A 21100-nucleotide genomic window follows, 5' to 3' on the forward strand; every position below is an offset into this window, starting at 1 on the left:
TTGATATGGCCAGCACTAGCCATTACAGCAGGGGAAACCACAGAGGGGGATATGCCAGAGGTTGGGAACAGTGTTGTGTCAAAGTGTCTCTTTTATAGCAAACTGAGAGATGCTGTGCTATGTGTCCTGTAAAAGACTCTACATGGGGTCTCCAGCTTAGAAGTTCATTTAGATGGGAAACCTGCAGTCCCCCAGATGTTGTTGAACTGGGGATGGCTGGGGTTGATGGAAGTTGTAGTCCAACAACATCTGGAGGGCCACAGATTGACCATCTGGTCTAGAACAAGGAGAGGGCTGAATTCATAATGCGGCTTTACAAAAATGAATATGTGCTGGTGGGTGCAGAATTTAGCTTCCTGGGAATTTCAGCTTTGATTTTGTTTTGCTTTTTAAAAAGGTTTCTAGTTCTTATCCTGTACAAGAATGCTCAAAAAATATTCGGACAATACACACTGAAATTTCAGGAGCCACAGAGAGGACTGAATAAGATTTTAAGGCTTTGAGCGACATGGCTGAAGTTTCCTTGCTCTTCCTATGACTTAACAAAGTCAGACTATATTATGATTATAACATTGAAAAAGCAGAATAATGCATTTGCACTCAGTTTGCATAATTGATATAGTTTCAAAAACCACTCTTCCTTAGCATAGATCTTGGATTGCCTGGGCTCAGAGATTTCATTTCATTACATGCAGAGTACACACAACTCTAGCCAAGGGTTTCCACCCTTTGTTAACGCTTGTGCTGTAGGCAGATAAGGTCACCCTTAGCCCATCTGTAGCATGCAAATGTATTTAAATGCAATTAACACACTCTATTAAAAGAGAAATAATCAATTGTGAACTCTGAAGTTGGTCGACAGCCTTGTTTGCAGCCATTGATTTGTGTTCTTCTCCCCCAGGCCCAGAGGAAGCAGCTATGGGTGGCCCTTATTGAGAAAGCCCTGGCCAAACTCCATGGTTCGTACTTTGCCCTCCAGGCAGGGCGCGCTATTGAAGGCCTAGCTACGCTAACCGGCGCCCCCTGCGAGAGCCTGATGCTGCAGGTCAGCTCCACTAACCCTCGCGAGGAGCCCATTGACACTGACCTCATCTGGGCCAAAATGCTGAGTTCTAAGGAGGCTGGGTAAGACGAGGCAGGAGGGAGGGCTTTCCCCTTCAGCTGTGAGGAGCGTAAAGACTGATTTGGTATCTGCGGCCGGCCGGGCCGCATCTAGACTAAGGGAAAAGTGGAATTTCATTGAGCTTACTGCTGTGGCTTTAGCAAAGATAGAGAGCTAAGGCCTGTTGCTGTAAAATGCATCCCTTGGCCACTCTCATCCTTAGTAAGCTGGAATGGCAGATAGACTGCAAATCTCAGAATGCACTGCTCTGGTGAGCTGCTTTGGAGAGGCTAGTGTCATGGGATGCTTTCTGTATTGGTCCAAAATGCCCATGAACACTCAGAGCTAGGTACAGCCTGTGCCGTCAGCCCAAGAGAAAAGAGAAGCCCCAAGCTGTTCTGTTCTGTGCTTCTGCTGCATGGACTATTCAATTCTCAGCTGGAGCAGTTGAGTTCCCATGATTTTTTTTGGAGGGGGGGAGCCATGTGCTTTAAATGTATGGTGTGGATGTGACCTAATTCAGAGCCCCTGTTAAAAGATCATACCGTTAAAGCCCCAACCCAATAGTGTACGAATGTTAGAACTCCTGCCATTCAAAGCTTTGTCTGCCTGTGTGCAATACTCTTCTGCATGCAACAGCTGCTGAATATAGGCCACCTCCCCGCTTTGCTCCACCTGCCAAGAGTGCAAGGCTGAGCAATTACTGCAGAGGCAGAAGAGGAGCGTGGCAGGAAGGTGGGTGAGGGTTACGTTGCATGTAGTCATTGCATGGGGAGCAGGGGGCTGGACAACTGAGTGTAAGCGGCTCAAAAGTGGTATCACGTGCACAGTTGGGAACTGGGCATTCCTGCAACGAGGCTTTTGGTACCAGTTTTAGCATTACTGTAAGGCATCAGCTGCAAGGCATGTTTGCCAAAGTCCCTCCTTACTACTGATATGAAACAAACCATGAATTAACCTAGAAACTCAGACCCAATCTCATATTTATATTATTATATTATATTATAATCAGAAACTTAGGCCTAGTCTACACAAGCAACAAAATCAAGTGGTAAAATAGATTGCCCTACATCAGGCTATAGGTACAGGATCATATTTCTGATTGTATCTGTGTGTAAAGAAAACCTTCTACAAGTAGAAAAATAGCACAGCAAGGAGTGAATTAGAATATTTTAGCCCAGCATGCTGTTTCCTGCCCGCCCCCCAAAATAAAGTATTTGCAGGGATTGTTAAGAGATGGCACCCTCTTCCCTTCTCCCCTTGCAGTCTGGTACAGTCCACTCTGCCATGCCAGGATTGTGCCATCTCATTTTGCAGTACATATAGACCAGTCCTAAGAAGCGCAAGCAATTCCTGCATTTGCAGTCCCTGCATCTTGCAGTGGTGGCGGCCGTATCTCCCTTAGCCTGAGGGCTAACTAGCTTTGTATTTCTGCATGCCATTAACAACCTTTCCAGCTTATGCAAAATGTGGGGTGATACATACCTTATAAGATAACTTTAGCTCCCCAGTTATCCTCCCATTGACTCCTGATGCTAAGCCTGGTAGTGTAAATCTTGTGTTATGTTTCTTTTATCCCCTCCCCACTCCCTTTTCTTTCCCATCCTTCAGCTTTCTGATGGGTGCATCCTGTGGAGGGGGCAACATGAAGGTGGATGATGCAGCCTACGAAAGCATGGGCCTTCGTCCACGGCATGCGTATTCCATATTAGATGTCCGAGATGTGCAAGGGTGCAGGTAAAAATGGCCAAGAAAAGATAGTTGGCTCTTGGCTAATTAGGCAGGCTGCTTGTTTGGTTTAAAGCAGGTGTGCAGGAACTTTTGTTCTTCCAGATGTTGCTTAACTAAAATGCTTATCAGCCCCAGAGAGCATGGCCAGTGTCCAGGAATGATGGGAGTTGTAGTTCAGCAACATCTGGAGGACCAAAGGTTCACCACATCTGATTTAAAATGTTGACTCGTGGATTGTTGTTCACTTCAACTATCTGCCCATAACATCACTGTAAGGCCGTATGGAGATATACTAAGGAAAGATGCAGGTATGAGAACTAAAGAATATTGCAGATATATTTCCTGGAGAAGAGCCGGGAGTTTAATGTAGGGTAAGATTGGTACTTTGGTGCTCCTATTTAGCTCTTTGCCTGCCTCCCCAGGGTGAAATCATTTTGAGAGGTAGGCAAAAAGGTGAAAGGGCATCAGAATTTCCAGATTGCAAAGTGTGTTTTCTTGCTCAGTCTTGGCAACTGTAATGAGACATAACAGGCTCTGCTGGACCTTTGTGTGTGGCCACCTGAGAGCAAGAGAGATGAGCATGGGCAGGAGATGATTTAAGGAAGCATTGCAGATTGGGGTTAAAATTGGTTCTGGGTTTATAAAGTTCAAAACAGACCACTTCCCTGGGCCCATCAACCCTTGGGGAATGAGCACCTCTCATCCCACCTTCTGTCTCAAAGGGGAAGCTGTGCTCCAGGAACCACCATCCATCTATGCCTGACATACCAGTACTCACTAGACATCAAAGCACAGACAAAGGTTCTTTTTTTACTCCTCTGCTGACCTGTGTGTGTTTGTGTGTTGGTTAAAAGGTTGGGTTTTTTTTTTTTACATCCCTTCTTAATCAAACAGAAGCCCAAAGCTGTGTTGGGTGATCTCTCTTCTTCCCAAAAGGATGGTATCAAAGCCCATCCTTCGTTATCTTCAGGAAATGTAATCTAACTAGGTCTGCAAACTTAGTTGATTGATTTGTTAGATTAATCCATTTAAAAATTCCGGTATGGTTGAACAGGTTCTCAGTTAATTGGGCAGGCAAAAAAACAAATTAGAAGTTCTTATTAAAAATGCAGGTGACATTTGTATTTGTTTTAAAGAGGCATTCTTCCTCTTTTAAGGCGATAATGGCTTTTCTAGGATGATGCCTCCTATAGCACATATATGCATACAGTAATCTGAAAATGAAGTCCACTACTATAATGTACTATGAAGCCCACTAGATATAATGTTTTGACACACATTCAGATTTGATTGATTGATCATTGATTCATCAACTGAAACTAAAATAATTAACTCATTCTAAAATCTTTTAGTCTGGTTTCACCCTTCATAAAAACCGTTTATATCCCTGCATACTTTAAGCAATTTAACTTCCTGATTCATCTGACCCTGTTGTTCTGGAAGAAATGTCTCTATTGTGGCTATTGACGAATGTTGCTCTGTTGTAAGCCCTCTTTGGGGTTTCTTTTTTTAAGAGCGGGCAGAATAGAACTTTATAACTTAAATAAAGAAGCTTAAGTTCAGTTCTGTCTTGCTGCTTCTTTCAGGCTCCTACGACTCCGTAACCCCTGGGGCCGCTTCTCCTGGAATGGTAGCTGGTCTGACGAATGGCCCCACTGGCCGGCACACTTGCGGCATGAGCTGATGCCCCACGGGAGCAGTGAAGGGGTCTTCTGGATGGAGTACAATGACTTCATCAGGTACTGGCAAAATTGCACAGACTGTCCTGTGTTTCTGGGTCCTTGCTCTGCTGCCTTTAGAAGCTTGGATTGGGCTGGAGTGTGACCTCCTGGTTCTGATGCAGATCTAAGGCACAGACACATGTACTGCTGACTTATCATGCTTCAATGTGTACAAGCAGAGTGCTCATATGCACTGCTCATTCACTCCCGCTTTGCTCCTTCCCTGGTGCGAATGGGACAAACCAACCTGTTCCTTCTGAACCAGGGTTTGTGGTTTGCTTCTCCCTAATAAGTCAGAATGACTAGCCAGTTTTAAGCCATGGTTTATTGTTAGCTTGCTGAATTGCTGCTCTGAATCCCCTGTCCTTCTCATGAGTTGTTAGTTTGAATTTGCTTCCAGTTCTTTGGGAGCTGTGCATTCTCCCTCTACTGTGATGGAGCTCACAGAAAACTAGAATATTTTAAAAGTGTGAGACCAGAATCAGACACACCAAGCTATTTAATGTGGGCCTTAAGCTCCCAGCAAAATTTGCAACTATGGCGCTGAATGTGGGAACCCCTGAGTGCTTCATTGCAAGCAGGTGGGAGTACTCTGGGAACAGGAAGAATCACTCCTTCCAGTTTTCCAGAGCGCTCTGACCTGTTAGCAGGGGTGGCATGCAAGAGAACAAAGAGGCACTTTTGCAGTGTCAAGAAGGCCATTGCAAAGTATGTTACTGCACATTCCTGGAAGGAGAGGAGAATCTTTCAGTTCATGCTAGTTCATGCTATGATGAGAGAAAAATCCTCCCTCCAGCTGATTGGCACTCAATGGTTGAGGAGCAGATTGGAACTTTCTCTGTGCTGGGTTATGAAAGTAGCACTACCCCCTTTTGCATTTTGCCCTTGGAAGCTTGGGTGTGGTCCTCAGGTCAGAAAAGGTTTGCCACGCTAGTGTAGAGGGAAGAGAAAGATGGACAGCAACACAGCTGTCTCTTCCACAAAAAGGTGGTCCTCCTTCCACCACCCCCAGGAAACTGTGCCATTACCAATGAAGATTTTACAGGGGTGCCTTGATTGCTGTCTAAAAGAGACTCATCTGATCTTGGCTACAGCTGCTTCCGGGGTTGACAACTGCCTTTCCCCTTGCCCAGGTATTTCGACTCAGTGGACATCTGCAAGCTCCATTCAGACTGGCATGAAGTTCGTGTGCAGGGCACCTTTCCCAACAAAGCCAGTGGACCCATTACCGTCACCTCACTGACTGTGCTGGAGCGTGCAACTTTGGAGTTCGCCCTCTTCCAGGAAGGCAGCAGGTGAGGTCGCAGATCACACACATCAGCCACTGAACAAAGATTCAAGGCTCTTGCACACTGTTTACATCACCCTAGTTACTCTAGAACTAGCATTGCATCTTGGCAATCGTCACTTGTGCATTGACCCCTCTTTTGTTTAGTCCCATCTCCAGTTCCAGCTCAACTGCTATTGAGCCGACACATAGCATGATGGTGGTGGCACTGCTATCCTCTCACAACATAAAAGCCATTTCCTGCCATTTGTCCTGCTCTTCTAACATGACTAAGGAACAGAATGAAGATTGCAGCTGTCTAGATTGGGAGAACTGTGGCTACACAGATAGGGGCATTATTGTTTCTCAGTGGAACAGGTTTAGCCCCGTGCTGTAATGATCGGCCCTGTGAACATCCCTTTCCTTCTATATCAGTGAAAGGCTGCCACTTTACCAGGAAGGTAAAGCACTGCCGGGAAAATCTGGTCCTCAAGCCATGACAGTGGCCTTCATTGAAAGGTGTGGTATTTATATATTTATAGACATGTGCTGCCTCTCTCCCCTGTGAGTCCTTACAATAGACAAGTCCTCTTCTCTCATCTCCCCATCCCTCATAGTGACAGGCATTTTTTAGTCATTAGTTTCTGTGATCTTCAGACTCAGAACCCACTTTTAACTGCTACAAACTTCACCACAGGACCCAGTAATGGGATGATGTTGTTTTTTTAACATGCTCATCTGCCTGCTTTTTTTCTCTAGGGTGGCCAGATGTGTAGCAGAAAGCAGGACCCTTGTACCTAGGGAGCATAGGAAGCTGCCTCTTACAAAGTTTACACCATCGATCCATCTAGCTTAGTGCTGTCTACACTGATTGGCAGCAGCCCTCCAGGGTTTCAGGCCGGGCTCTCTCTGTACCTCTGAATAGCTTGTTGCCCATGGTGTCATTGGAGAAGCTAGGCTTCCATCAGCTATTAGAGGAGCAGAAAGGCTACCCTCCTTATGCCTCGAATCCTTCTCTCTCTGCCACTAGATGACCCTTCGGGTCCCTTCCAAATCTACAAGTCTATGTTTCTCTGAAGACAGAAACTCTAAACAAAGAAACGATGGAAATGGTGGTGAGGCCACTGCTGCAAGCTGCTATTACCAAGACAGCAGTCTGGCAAGATCCATATTTTTGCCCCCCACCTCATATTGTTTGTGTTATCCTGTTTGGTGAAAGAGAGTGGGTACAGCGGCTTGTGCAGTGACTTCTGACTCCACTGCACTTCACAGGAATGTTGGGAACTCCTTTACACCAGGAGTCTAGCAATTGGCCCATCCAATTCAGTGTGGTCTGCAGCAACTGGCTGCAGGTTCCCACAGACTGATTCCCAGCCCCGCCAAAGATTGGACCTGGCACTTCCTGCATGCTTTCACACTGAGCCATGGCCCCTTCCCTCCTTTCCCTTGGCAGGCGCTCGGACACAGTGGACAGCCACTTGCTGGACCTTTGCATCATGGTCTTCCGAGCCACCTTCATCAATGGCAGCAAGCTCAGCCTGGGCCGCCTGATGGCGCACAGCAAGCGGGCAGTCAAGAAGTTTGTCAACTGTGATGTCATGCTGGAGCCGGGAGAGTATGCGGTGGTGTGCTGTGCCTTCAATCACTGGACTACCCTAGTGACAGGCACCTCCTCAAGCCAAGGTAAGGGTTGCATGGCAGGGTCTACTTCTGACTCTCCTAGGGCAGTGGGCCTGCCAGTTCCAGCAGTAGGGTTGCCTGCTGAGAGCTTGGGGGTGTTAAAAAGGGGGGGGTCACTGTTAGAAGAAAAAGGCACATGTGTTTTCAGAACAGCTTTAAGCAATGAAGGAGCCTGTGATCCTCCAGAAGTTGCTGGGGCCGAAACTAACTTCATCCTTGACCATTGGCCATCCTGGTGGGGACTGATGAGAATTGGGAGTTCCATCTGGAACCCCACAGGTTCCCCTTCCTCAGTCTTAATTCTCGGTTGAAAGTTGCCTTCATTGCTTAAACATTGGCTTCTTGCAGATTGCAGTCCTAACACCAATCACCTTGGAGAGAGCCCCATTGAACTCAGTAGGACTTCCTTCTGAGTAGACAATACCAACAATGTATGTAGTAATTTGAAGCTTGTCGTCTGAGTTCTCCGAATACCCCTGTGTGTAGGGGGCGGGGACTGGTTTATTTTACACTTGGGAAGGTGGGAGCTTCTCTGGGTGGCCTTTTAGGTGCTTTTCTGCTTTTTACTATTGCACAAGAATGCAATAGAAATTTTACTATTTCAAGAATGCAGGTCTTGGCTTGTGTTGGAGTCTAAATACCAGGCCTGTATTGTAATCAGGAAGGCACTTCATGTTCCTAAGCTGGCCTGAGTGAGGGAAAGGCCACATGGCAGGATGGGTAGGGATTCTTGGGGGTGTGGACTCCCTTGTGGACCTGAGGCCCTGCAGCCTGATGCTGCCTCACTTGCTTATTTCGATCTCTTACCAGTTTCCAGCCCTACTACTGGCAATGCATGCCCAGCTGCTGACATCTCCAGCTACATCCTGGCCATCTACAGCTCCCGCTTGGTGATGGTGGAACAGATCGAGGCTCAGTCCACCACACTGGCAGATGCCATCATTCTTCTCACTGAGAACAAGGGCGAACGGCATGAGGTACATGCAGGCATCAGCCCCACCCCACCCGGCTGCTTCAGAGAGTCTGTTCTTTCCTGCTTCTCGCTATCAGCATATTGGCTACCATGTGAGGGATTGGGGGGGGGCTGGACAACAACTCCAAGCAACATCAAGAAGGCTGGGAGAACACCAGGTTGGAGATGGCTGGTATCTGTTCTGACAGGCAGCAGCTCTCCAGGGTTTGCAGCAGATATTTTGCCCACCCCAGCTGCCTAAGAGCCTTGCTACTGGGAAAACGGTGGCCGCGACGCTTAAACATTTATGGAGCGTTTTAAAATGTTCAAACTTGCTTCACACGCACTATCTCAGTACTGCACATGTAAGGGCTGGGGAACCTTTTTTCAACCTGTGGGCCACATTCCTTTCTAAGCAATCTCCCAAGGGCCGCATGCCACTGGTAGGTGGGGTCACAGTAAATAGTGGGTGGAGCAGCAAATGCAAACTTGTCTGCAATGCTCCCACACCCCTCTCTATCCTCCATCCAGAAAAGCAAGAGGTGTTATCAGAGTCCAAGGCAAAACACTTGGGGTGCAAAGCAGGCTCAGGGGGTGGTGGCTTGTTTAAGACCACCTACAGAGTCCATAGCAGACGTGAGGCCAGAGTTCCTTAATTCCTAGCTTACTAAGCTACATAAAACCCTACAGCTTTCTGCAGGCGGGTGTCCTGCTGTTAGTTGGATGGGTGAGTTTTGTATGTGGATGTTCTCTCTGGAAAGCAGCCAAGCACCTGCAGCTGTGCATGTGCTCCTGGGAACGCGCATCTTCCCAAAGAGTTGGAGTGAGCCTGGCCCTGAGTGTTGGAGGTTGGGACTCTGTATTGCCATGTGGGGGCGAGGTGGAAGCAGGCAGGATACGCCGGTCTGGGGCTGAGACTAATAATAATAATAATAATAATAATAATAATAATAATAATAATAATTTATTATTTATACCCCGCCCATCTGGCCGGGTTCCCCCAGCCACTCTGGGCGGCTTCCAAAAAAACAGAAATTCTAAAATACAGAAATCCATCAAACATTAAAAGCTTCCCTAAACAGGGCTGCCTTGAGATGCCTTCTAAAGGTCTGGTAATTGTTCTCTTTGACCTCTAGTGGGAGGGCATTCCACAGGGTGGGTGCCACTACCGAGAAGGCCCTCTGCCTGGTTCCCTGTAACTTGGTTTCTCGTAATGAGGGAACCGCCAGAAGGCCCTCGGAGCTGGACCTCAGTGTCCGGGCAGAACGATGGGGGTGGAGACCCTCCTTCAGGTATAGCGGACCGAGGCCGTTTAGGGCTTTAAAGGTCAACACCAACACTTTGAATTGTGCTCGGAAACGTACTGGGAGCCAATGTAGGTCTTTTAGGACCGGTGTTATGTGATCTTGGCGGCCGCTCCCAGTCACCAGTCTAGCTGCCGCATTCTGGATTAGTTGTAGTTTCCGGGTCACCTTCAAAGGTAGCCCCACGTAGAGCGCATTGCAGTAGTCCAAGCGAGAGATAACTAGAGCATGCACCACTCTGGAGAGACAGTCAGTGGGCAGGTAGGGACTCAGCCTGCGTACCAGATGGAGCTGATAAACAGCTGCCCTGGACACGGAGTTGACCTGTGCCTCCATGGACAGCTGTGAGTCTAAAATGACTCCCAGGCTGCGCACCTGGTCTTTCAGGGGCACAGTTACCCCATTCAGGACCAGGGAGTCCTCCACACCCGCCCGCCTCCTGTCCCCCACAAACAGTACTTCTGTCTTGTCAGGATTCAATCTCAATCTGTTAGCCGCCAGACTAACTGCCTGGTTTGCTTCCACAGGGGCGCGAGGGGATGACTTGCTACTACCTGACACATGGCTGGGCAGGTCTCATTGTGGTGGTGGAGAACCGGCACCCTAAATCCTACCTACACGTCCAGTGCGACTGCACAGACAGCTTCAACGTTGTGTCGACACGAGGCAGCCTCAAAACGCAGGACAGTGTGCCCCCGCTGCACAGGTGAGAGGGAGGCAGCGGAGGGCTGAGAGAACTAGATTTTATTTCCTGTTGGTGTGCTTAAGTTGTGGAATTGCCCACGTGGAGGGAATGAAGCAGTTTGCCACCTTGTAGAATGTGAGGAGGGGGGCCACCCTCTCTCCTCAACTGACAAGTCCAGGTGCCTTCGCTGTTTTTCAACCTCCAGTTTTGAGAAGTTCAAGGAGCAGCACTGGGAGGGAGAAGTAGATCCCACTGAAACCACTGCTAAAATGGAGATTCCGCCCCATCCTGATTTGGACAGTAATTTCAATAGAAGCAAGGCACACCCACACCACCCACCATCTAATGCATAGCTGCCAAGTTTTCACTTTTCTCGCGAGGAAGCCTATTCAGCATAAGGGAGAATCCCTGTAAAAAAGGGATAACTTGGCAGCTATGCTAATGGGCAATAGGAGCATGCCTTCGTCCATCTCGCCTTAAGCTCCCGATTGGTCCTTCGATGATTTATTAAATTTGTATACTGCCCTTCATCCATAGATACAAAAAACACAAATTACACAATTAAAAAAATAAGAACAAAAACAATGAATGGATGATATCACTTGTAGGCTGGATGGGCATCGGTTGTCCCAAATGACTTTGTAGGCCAGGTGGTGAGGCCTGGTGGAAGTTCCACCTGTGTGCTGGAGGTTTCGCACCTCTGCTCTTCACCTGGTTAAGAGATCTGGAATGTTAAGTCTGCACCAGGCCAGAACATTGATCCCAGAGAGTGTTGGTGCATTGGAAGGCCTTTGGGAAATCTGAGACCTTCCTGCATGATGAAAGGACTACTTGCAAAGCCAGAGAGGGCTGTTGCCCAGTTAGAATTGTATTCCTACCATTGTTCTTGGGCCTTCCTTTGTAGATGTAGACTTGGGTGTGTGTGTGCAAGGGTTAGCACTATTTTCCTCTCTCTTTCACTGACCTGTCTATCTCCTTTTTGTTTTCTTCCAGGCAGGTTCTAGTGATTCTCTCCCAGCTGGAAGGCAACGCCGGTTTCTCCATCACCCACCGCCTGGCACATCGCAAAGCCACCCAGGCCTTTCTGAATGACTGGATGTCGACCAAGGGCACGCACAATCCGCTGCTGACGCCGGAGGTAGCGGGGCTACATGGACCCCGGCCGCTATGACAAATGGCCCCACCCTCCCTGCCGCTCTTCTGCTTCTGCCTTTTTTCTGGCCCCACTTGTCTCAGGCGTTGCCCGAGCCGCCATTACTGAGCCATCGGGATTGAGAAGGATGGACAGACAGACTGGGTGTCTCAAGCCAAGCGCCTTTCCTCCCACCCCCTGGGGTCAGGCAGGGAGCTGCTCAGGTCCCCCCTCCCTTGAAATCCTCTCTCCCTCCCCTCCCCACCTGCCTCCCCACAGATGATGCACTTTATCCAGAGCTGCTGTCAAGATAGGAGAGCGAGGGAATGTCACAGCCCTGGAGAGGGACGTATCCCAGCCCCAGGTGCAGGCGATGCTCAGATGCTCCCAGGCGCCAGGTCCTGGGACTCGACCCTTCCCACAGCCGCCAAAAATCCTAAGGCTGCTGCAACAATAATATACCTCTGGCCAATGTGTCTGTCTGTGTGTTGCCTCGCCCCACTGTTAAAAATGTCAGCTGGCTGCTGCAATGGGGTCGGGTGGGGTCTGGGATGAGGGGTATGTAGGCCCATCCTGTCTCTGTCTCTCTCACGTCTGGAATTTTCATTGGCAGGTGGAGGGGTGATGACTTGTAAGATGGACTTCATCTCCCTTCCAGCACTGGGTTGGCTAGGTGATGAAGTTTTGTTTTTGTTTTGCGGATTGGGTTGCCGGAGGGGTACCAAAAAATGGCAGAGCCATTGTGTTGTTAACTGCAAACTAGCTGAATCTGTGTTAAACTACTCACCCAGCGTGAGCACCGTTTTTCTGCAGGACGAGTGGTGGGCTAGACTCAATGTGCAACTCAACGTGCTAGACTCAACACATATGGTGGGAGTGCTGGCTATGAAAATGTTATTCTTACTGTTTTGTATTTTTCTGCAAGATTGATTTAAGCACGAGCTGTGGAACCTGCTGCCAAATTTATGTGGTGTTTGGGATAAGAGTCTCTGCCTGCCTTCTCTGCTTCTCTTCCTGCCTCCGTGCCCCTCAGAAAGACTTGTGTGGAGGAACAAGTGTTGTAACAAAGCCCAGAGAAGCACATTTTTTCTAAGCAGGCTTCAAGCCATTTTGCCCACCCACATGGGTATTGCAGGAGACGTTGCCCCTGGGGCTTAAGTTTAGCACCATGGCATTTTTGATCTTTCCAGGGGCTTGTCTGTGTATATATATATATTGCTGGGGACACTTGCTGTGGGGAGGAGTGGGGCTTGGGGACATGGGTGTAGGCTGCAAGGAAGTGATTGGGAGTCTGCAAGGGAGGCACACAGCTGCCTGGGTGTTTGAGAAGGGCTTGGAAGTTCATTCACACTTGTGGTCCCTGCAGCTCAGATGATACAGAGGAGCAGGGTTGCTCCCAGTTTCCCTTCCTGGCAATCTGCAGGCCAAAGGAAGAATAGCCAGGGGTCAGCAGCTGTGGTGGAGGAAAACGAGGAACCCTTTACCGACTGACCTCCCCTTGTGCCTTCTGGCGCTTCCAATTTGGCGCTGATTTGAAAGCTACCCAAAAACCTTTCCTGGTCAATTTTAGCACTTTTGGTCTCCACCAGTTCTGCTTTGCAGTCAGATGCTTAGCCTCCAGAAAAAAGTGAGTTTAGATATGCACCAGTGGAAATTTCTGCACTCCTTCCCCACCCAAGGAGAATAGCCTTATGCTGGAATCTGGAGTATGTTGTGCCTCTGGAGCTCATTTGGACCCACCGTAAGGGAGAGGTTGGTCTCCATCATCACCCTTAAAGAAGATTCTGGATGGATCGCCAGTGGTACACATGCTCACCATCACTCACTTGGGACAGATGCATAGTTGAGGTTGACAGGACATGGCTTTTGCCCTTCAGGGGACCCAGAGTGGGGCTGAGCTTGATGGAGATCTGTGGAGTTGGGTCTCGGTAACAGGGTATCAGGGACAGGGTTTCTAGTCCACCTTGTGGGCTCAGGCACAGGGTAGCAGGGATGGTGTCTTCCTGCCAACTTCATTGGTTCGGGCACAGGGTTGGAGAAGGGCGTCCTGGAAAGCTGTGGGGGCTCATCACCAGCAGTGTCTTCCCCATTATGTTGCTCTATAAAATGAGTCCAAGCCCTGAGTTAGGAAAGGGCCTTGCTGCCGGTACAAGCAATCAGTCAAGAGCCTAGTTCATTTGTACTCCCGCCCACCCCTGTCTACACATGTTGACGTGTGGAGCACTGTGAGGGTGAGTGGGAGTCTGGGACAGGATTTGGGACATAAAAAATGCCCACCTTGGGGACATTGTGGATAGTGCACTCTGGACTGAGCCTGCTCCCAGTCATTCCTTTCACTTCCACATTCAGGGAGAAATACGACAACATGCCAGTTGTTGTCAGCCCCAACACCACTGGCTTCTCCTGCTGCAGGGAGCTCTTGGGCTCGTTGCAGCTTCAAGCAAAAAAATAGGAAACATGAATGCTCCACTACCATTGACTGCTCAAAGGTAGAACATTGCCATGTATGGGCACAACCAATGCCAGGCAAGTAAGATAGAGCACGGTGATAATAATGCGGGGAACCATAAAAATGTCCCTCTGCACCGTGCCCTTGCTCTGCAAATGGCAGCTTTCAGCTGGGAAATAGAAATTAAGTACAGTGGTACCTCTACTTACGAATTTAATGTGTTCCGAAGGCACATTGGTAAGTCAAAAAAAATTTGTAAGTCGAATCTCATAGGAATGCATTGTGAGAAAAAATTCGTAAGTCGAAGCAACCCTATCTAAAAATTCGTAAGTAGAAAAAATCCTATCTAAACCGCATCCAAGATGGCGGATGGAGCTCCATTCGTAAGTAGAAACATTCGTAAGTAGAGTTATTCGTAAGTAGAGGTACCACTGTAGTGTGTTGTCCTGGATGCATCTGTGGCTCTGGTTTAGAGCAGCTCCCAACCCTTGCTTGTTTGCAGGGCCCAATCTTCCCTGCTTCCCTCAAAGATGAAGGGGTGCAGTGGTGACGGAACCAGTGAGAGGAAGCGTGTGTGTTTCCCCACCACCACCCAAGCCATGCTTTATTTTGCCTTCCAAGAAGGGTTGCCATCTCCTCCTCCCCTTCTTGTGGCAGATCTCCAGCAGGCAGAAATCACAGCAGTTGTGAGCCTTTATACAGGTGAAACTCGGAAAATTAGAATATCGTTGAAAAGTGCATTTATTTCAGTAATGCAACTTATTATTTTTTATTTTTCTTTTAGTTTTTACAAATGCTTTCTTTTGGAAATTCCACAGTAATAAAACAAATAGTTACAATAATACAAAAGTAAACAAAAATAAACATCGCTATTACATTTAATTAATTACATTCCATTTATAATTGACCCGCCTAACGACAAATAATTACAATTACAGTGGTACCTTGAGTTAAGAATTTAATTCGTTCCAGAGGTCCGTTCTTAACCTGGAACTGTTCTTAACCTGAGGTACCATTTCAGCTAATGGGGCCTCCTGCTGCCGCCCCACGATTTCTCTTCTCATCCTGAAGCAAAGTTCTTAACTCGAGGTACTATTTCTGGGTTAGTGGAGTCTGTAACCTAAGGTACCACTGTATAACAAATAAAGGCTTGACATATCTTGCTTTGCATGTCATGCATCTATCTCATATATTGGTTTCACCTTTTAAGTTGCGTTACTGAAATAAATGCACTTTTTGACAATATTCTAATTTCCAAGTTTCACCTGTAGAAGCACACAGATGCAGTGACCAGGAAACAGTTCACCAATTTCGGCCTGCTTTGTGACTGCAGAAGATGTGGGAGCCTTGCCATAAGAAGATGGAAGCCCGACTTTCAAGGAGGTTGTAAGATTTGCACTAATTCCTCCTACAGTGACTTCTGAGGAACATCGTTTGCTGGAGTATAGGAAGCACAATGGCATGGCTGCAGAATGGATCAGTAATGTCACGTGAACCCTTTCTGGAAGCCTGTTCCTGCAGAGGGTTGAATTCCTAAGCTCCAGGGCTCAGGCACTCTCCGCAATCGGAATATATGGATTTCTACAGCTCATTGCAGTGTGCTGTGAGAAGAGAACAATGAATGCAAGCTATTGTGTTGCAGCCCCACCCTTTTGAAGTAGCTCTCGTAGGGCGTATCTTCACTATGGAGTTAAACTGGTTTAATACCCCTTTCCTCTTTCCAGGGAGCACTGGGGAGGGATTGCTTAACAGTTGTTGGCATCAGTCTATCTCGAGAGACAATGGAGTGCAATTTTCTTGGGATTCCTTGAAAGAAGCCATTAGGGTTTAAGCGAGTATAAAGCCAATGTGTTGGTGACGCAGATGCACCCTTGCTGTCTCAGGAGGCAGGTGTAGCTGGGCTTTTTGTACTCAGGAGCATGGCCAAGCTGGTGTTGGGGAGCTCAGAAAGGCAGGGTGTGGCCACGTTGAGGGCTAAGGTGGCATTGCAAGGACCTTTGGGGGACAGGGTTGCGGTGCCATCATTTTATCATGCCAGTACATTACCTTTCCATCCCTACTCCTCCATGTCCCATTCCATTTTCTCTCCACCTAATCAAGTAGTAATGAGCAGAAAGTTGATTTTTCTCCTCCTTTCCTTTGACCAGTCAGTCTCCCCCACCATCTCCACTATCAATCAGTGTTCACTCTGCGTCACCTTCCTCCTTTCCCAGCTCAGTCATCTCAGGCCAGGAAGTGGCTGAGCATGTGAGTTCCTCTCTATTTTGCTTTTACCCCTGTCCAAAATGTCTCCTTTCCTTTTTTCTCTCTCTCTTTTTCAATGTTCTTTTGTGTGTGTATGTGTATGTGTGTGAGTGTCCTTCTGTTCACTCTCTTCGAGCTGTGAATAGTTTTTAACCATGTAAATATTGTCCAGCTCTTAAGAAAACATAGGATATTTTATCAATTGTAAATCAAATCTGTAATCAGTCCCTGTATAATACGAATTATCCCATGGGTGGTTTTCAAACTCAGGTTCCAAAGGACCAAATAAAAAGATTTTGTTTTTTAATTGTCCGCCTTGCTTGGTATGATAGCAGCACCATAGACTGGAGGGGAGGGTGTGGTGTCCTTCATATCTGCCCCTGGACATAATTCATGAATTGATGAAAACTTGGCATTGGGTGCTGTCCTTATTCTGTTCCTCAGACTCTTTCTGAGCAGGGAAGGGAGAAAGAAGGTTGTTGCAGTCCACCAGGTCATGGAAACATAGGAATACAGGAAGCTCTTTTAGAGCACACCAAACCATAGGTCCTGTTGTTGCAGGGACGCGGGTGGCGCTATGGTCTAAACCACTGAGCCCTTGGGCTTACAAATTGGAAGGTTGGCAGTTTGAATCCCCGCAACAGAGCTCCCATTGCTCTGTCCCAGCTCCTGCTAACCTAGCAGTTCAAAAGCATACCAGTGCAAGTAGATAAATAGGTACCGCCGTGGTGGGAAGGTAAACGGTGTGCTCTGGTTTCCATCACGGAGTCCCGTTGCGTCAGAAGCAGTTTAGTCATGCTGACCACATGACCCGGAAAGCTGTCTGTGGACAAACACCGGTTCCCCTCAGTCTGAAAGCGAGATCAGCGCCACAACCTCATAGTCACCTTTGACTGGGCTTCACCATCCAGGGGTCTCCAGAGTTTCAGAAAAGGGTCTCCTAGCCTTACAAGTAGTTATGAGAGATTAAATCTTGGATTTCCTGCATTAATGTTGTCCATGTAGATCTCAACAAATAGAAGGATGAGGACAAAAGCAGAATGCCTGTTGTTGATTAGATCTGGCTCCATCTACTCCTGGCCTTCTGGTCTCCCGCCCTACCCATCTCACTGGGCACCTGTCACCACTGGCTGTGGCCCTCCCCCAAGGACTTTTGACATGACCAAGAAATGGAAACATCCCACTGCCTCTTGATTTGCTTGACTTTTAGGTACATGTTCGCTCCATTTCAACCCTAATCTTTACTAAGGCAAGTAGCAGTTAAAATGAGGCTCAAAATGAGAGTCTTGTGGCAACTTAAAGACTAACATATCCATTATGGTGTAAGCCAGGCATCCCCAAACTTCGGCCCTCCAGATGTTTTGGACTACAATTCCCATCCCTGACCACTGGTCCTCTTAGCTAGGGATCATGGGAGTTGTAGGCCAAAACATCTGGAGGGCCGCAGTTTGGGGATGCCTGGTGTAAGCTTTTCTGGATTTACTTCCACTTCATCAGATGTTCGAAGTGTAATCAGTCCATAGCTGGCAAACAAACACGCATACACACACAGGTGTCAAGGGGGAGAATGTAAAGAATGAAATAGAATGCAAAAAGATCAAATAATGTGTAACAATTACTTTAGATAGCAGCATAGTCCAAAGAAATACATATTTTATGGGAAAGGGTGCGCATGTAAACAGCTTAGAGGTTCTATTTACAATCAAGAAGTATATGGATTTTGTTAAATAACTGCTTGAACAATATAAGCACAGTGACAATCAACAACAGCATACATTAATAGCATCAATGTTGGTAGGTTGGTTAATTAAATGGGAAAGAAAACTAATGCTGTATTACAATTCAAGTCACAGATTATGGGATTAATCTGCTTTGTTGAAGATTTTCCCCAATTCTAGTCAACAGGACTGGAGGCCAAAATGTTATCCCACTTCTAGATATTTCCTTGTCTGATACCCGGTTGGTGTCCCTTAATTTGCTTTGAGACTGACGTGTCCTATCAGCAGCCGGCATGAAACAGTTATCCATAGCACTTGAATGAATTATACAGAAACTGGAATTCAACAACTTTGGGGTGGCCAGGAAGAGTGCTTTTGTGCCTGTCTTGCTCTTTCCAACTTGGCTGAGTATTCTGTTGATCTTAAAGGTTGTGACAGAAAGACAGGCCTTGAAAGTTTGTAGAGGTCCAACTATTGTGAAGAAAGATGAATAAAGTGGGACACGAGGTTGAAGATTTTTGCAAAATTGAAGAGGCCAGGAGTTACAACTGCACCTGCCCACAGTAACACATTATGTATTTATTTATTTTGAGATGTGGGCATGCAAATAGAGAGATCAACAGAAGGTGGCAGCATTAGCCAAAAGAAAGGTATCTGTGATTCATTCCCAAACCTAGTCAGAAGAGGGAGCTGTTAGCTTTGAGATTAGAAGAACACATTGTGGTGGTAGCGGAGGAGGCGGTGCCGGCAGTGAGGGTTAGGGGAACTACAAGCTATTTTAGCCATCTGAGTTCTATCTGGCTTAGATGGTAAACTATATTATAATTCCCATCTTCTGCCTCCATGAATGTTAGAAGAGTTTTGTTGGGATCAGACTGAAGGTCCATCTAGTCCAGAGATTCCTGATTACTTCATGTCCTAGTGAGCACTAAGGCTAATAATTCTGAGGATTCACTTCCGTAGCTGTGTGTCCCTTTGAAAGTTGAGTGCAACTGCATTTGATTAAAGTTGACTCTCTTGCACCCAACGTGCTACTCTTGATCTGAGTCAACTTTTTATGTTTTTAAACTAGGTTTTCTTTTAGTCATTTGAAGTCTGCCTTTTAAAATATATCTTTCCCATGCTTTTACATGCTTAGCAAATTCTAGTTTGATTTAATATGCCAGGAGCTGTGTGTGCACCAAAATTTCCACAGAAGTGCAGAATTTCTTCCACTTAGAAGAAAGGAAGTCCTTACTGCTGCAATGATAAGCTTAAATACATCTGGGTTGTTCTTGCAGAACCATGATAATTATGCAACCAAGCTAAAATTGCAGACTGTATTATGCAAATGCATTTAATTTGTGCAATTTACATGGTTGCAAACTCTACTTCCATTTCATGCAGAATCTGGATTAACTAGATGGCCAATTTCATTACTTTTAAATGCTTTTTTGGTTTTAACAGTTTACACACATTACACACTACTGGTCTACAGCTGGTGGGTGAAGAAGACTAACTGCCAGGTCATGATGACCTGATCTAAGGTGGGTCACAAAAGCAGCACTACCACAGTATGCAAATACTGTAAATGGTAAAAATTAAGAAATGCAATGTTGGGTTTTGCCACTTCAAGGAGTCAAGTTCAAAGCAGCTTGGCATTGACACATTTAGTTATCCTGCCCTTCACAAAGGGCTCAGGGGGTGGTTATTTTATGTTACAGTTACATTATACTAACAATTCAACAAAAGGGGGCACTTTTAACTCTAAAAATGGGGAGGGGTGAATGAGGTACAAAAAGGTCAACCTAAGAAGATCTGAAGGCTTAAAACACCTTCCATGTGTAGAAATGCAATGTCATTTTGGATATTTCAGCCTAGGAAAAAAGCAATTAAGGGTGGGATTCTTAAATTACGCCTGTATAAGGTAGAGAAGGAACTGACAAGCCACACCAGTATCCCTGCCAAGAAAAATCCATGGACAAAGACAACAGGCATATAAACTGATTATGGTGCTGGGGGAGACTCTTGAGCAGGGGTCCCCAAACTAAGGCCCGGGGGCCAGATGCGGCCCGCGGATGGTCCGAGAATCAGCATGTTTTACATGAGTAGAAAGTGTTCTTTTATTTTAAATGCATCTCTTGGTTATTTTTAGGGTCTGCCTGGTGTTTTTAAATGAGTAGAAGGTGTCCTTTTATTTAAAATGCATCTCTGAGTTATTTGTGGGGCATAGGAATTTGTTCATTTTTTTTATAAAAAAAAACAGTCCGCCCCCCCACAAGGTCTGAGGGGCAGTGGACCGGCTCCCTGCTGAAAAAGTTTGCTGGCCCCTGCTCTTGAGAGTCTCATGGACTGCAAGAAGATCAAACCTATCCATTCTTAAGGATATCATCCCTGAGTGCTCACTGGAAGGACATATCCTGAAGCTGAGGCTCCAATACTTTGGCCACCTCATGAGAAGAGAAAACTCCCTGGAAAAGACCCTGATGTTGGGAACGATTGAGGGCACAAGGAGAAGGGGACGACAGAGGACAAGATGGCTGGACAGTGTTCTCGAAGCCACCAACATGAATCTGACCAAACTGTGGGAGGCAGTGGAAGGCAGGAGTGCCTGGCGTGCTCTGGTCCATAGGGTCACGAAGAGTCTGACACGACCATAGCTGCCAAGTTATCCCTTTTTTTAAGGGAAATTCCATTATGCTGAATAGGCTTCCTCGCGAGAAAAGGGAAAACTTGGCAGCTATGGACACGACTAAACGACTAAACAACAAGGTGGAGAAAACGTTAGAACTCCGATGAAACATGGTCCTGGGCATACAAAATGTGGTTTCCAGTGAAATAATTGAAACTGTTAGTACAAACTTCAATGGACCTACTTTGGGCAGGATGAGCACAGGATACTACCCTAAGAACGTATTTGCCCAGCATGTGCTAACAAATGGAAAAGAAGCCCATTGCCCCTGTGCCTGGCTTGTGGGCTTCCCAGAGGCATCAGATTAACCACTGCAAAAAAGATGGACCCCAGCTCCTTATCCAGCAGAGATCAGAGCTTTCACAAGCGACAGCCCATTTTCCCAGAATCGGATATCAGCTAGGTGAATTTTCTCTGCAGGGAGGCGCTGCGATGCTGGTAAAG

At 46.8% G+C, this 21100-nt stretch overlaps 1 protein-coding gene across 2 annotated transcripts in view; it reads left to right on the forward strand.

Moving 5' to 3' along the window:
• The window catches only part of CAPN15 (calpain 15), a 92331-nt gene extending 78315 nt beyond the window's left edge, over positions 1-14016 (forward strand). For both annotated transcript variants that reach the window (XM_035130613.3, XM_088657021.1), the window contains exons 5-12: positions 902-1125; positions 2714-2839; positions 4420-4572; positions 5688-5849; positions 7275-7504; positions 8312-8478; positions 10285-10463; positions 11436-14016. In XM_035130613.3, the coding sequence (XP_034986504.2) occupies positions 902-1125; positions 2714-2839; positions 4420-4572; positions 5688-5849; positions 7275-7504; positions 8312-8478; positions 10285-10463; positions 11436-11613 (1419 nt within the window). In that variant the 3' untranslated portion in view covers positions 11614-14016. The remainder of the gene's footprint in view (positions 1-901; positions 1126-2713; positions 2840-4419; positions 4573-5687; positions 5850-7274; positions 7505-8311; positions 8479-10284; positions 10464-11435) is intronic.
• The last annotated feature ends 7084 nt before the right edge of the window (positions 14017-21100 follow it).

The sequence above is a fragment of the Zootoca vivipara genome, chromosome 13, assembly GCF_965207765.1.
Source record: "Zootoca vivipara chromosome 13, rZooViv2.hap1.1, whole genome shotgun sequence".
Taxonomy (NCBI): domain Eukaryota; kingdom Metazoa; phylum Chordata; class Lepidosauria; order Squamata; family Lacertidae; genus Zootoca; species Zootoca vivipara.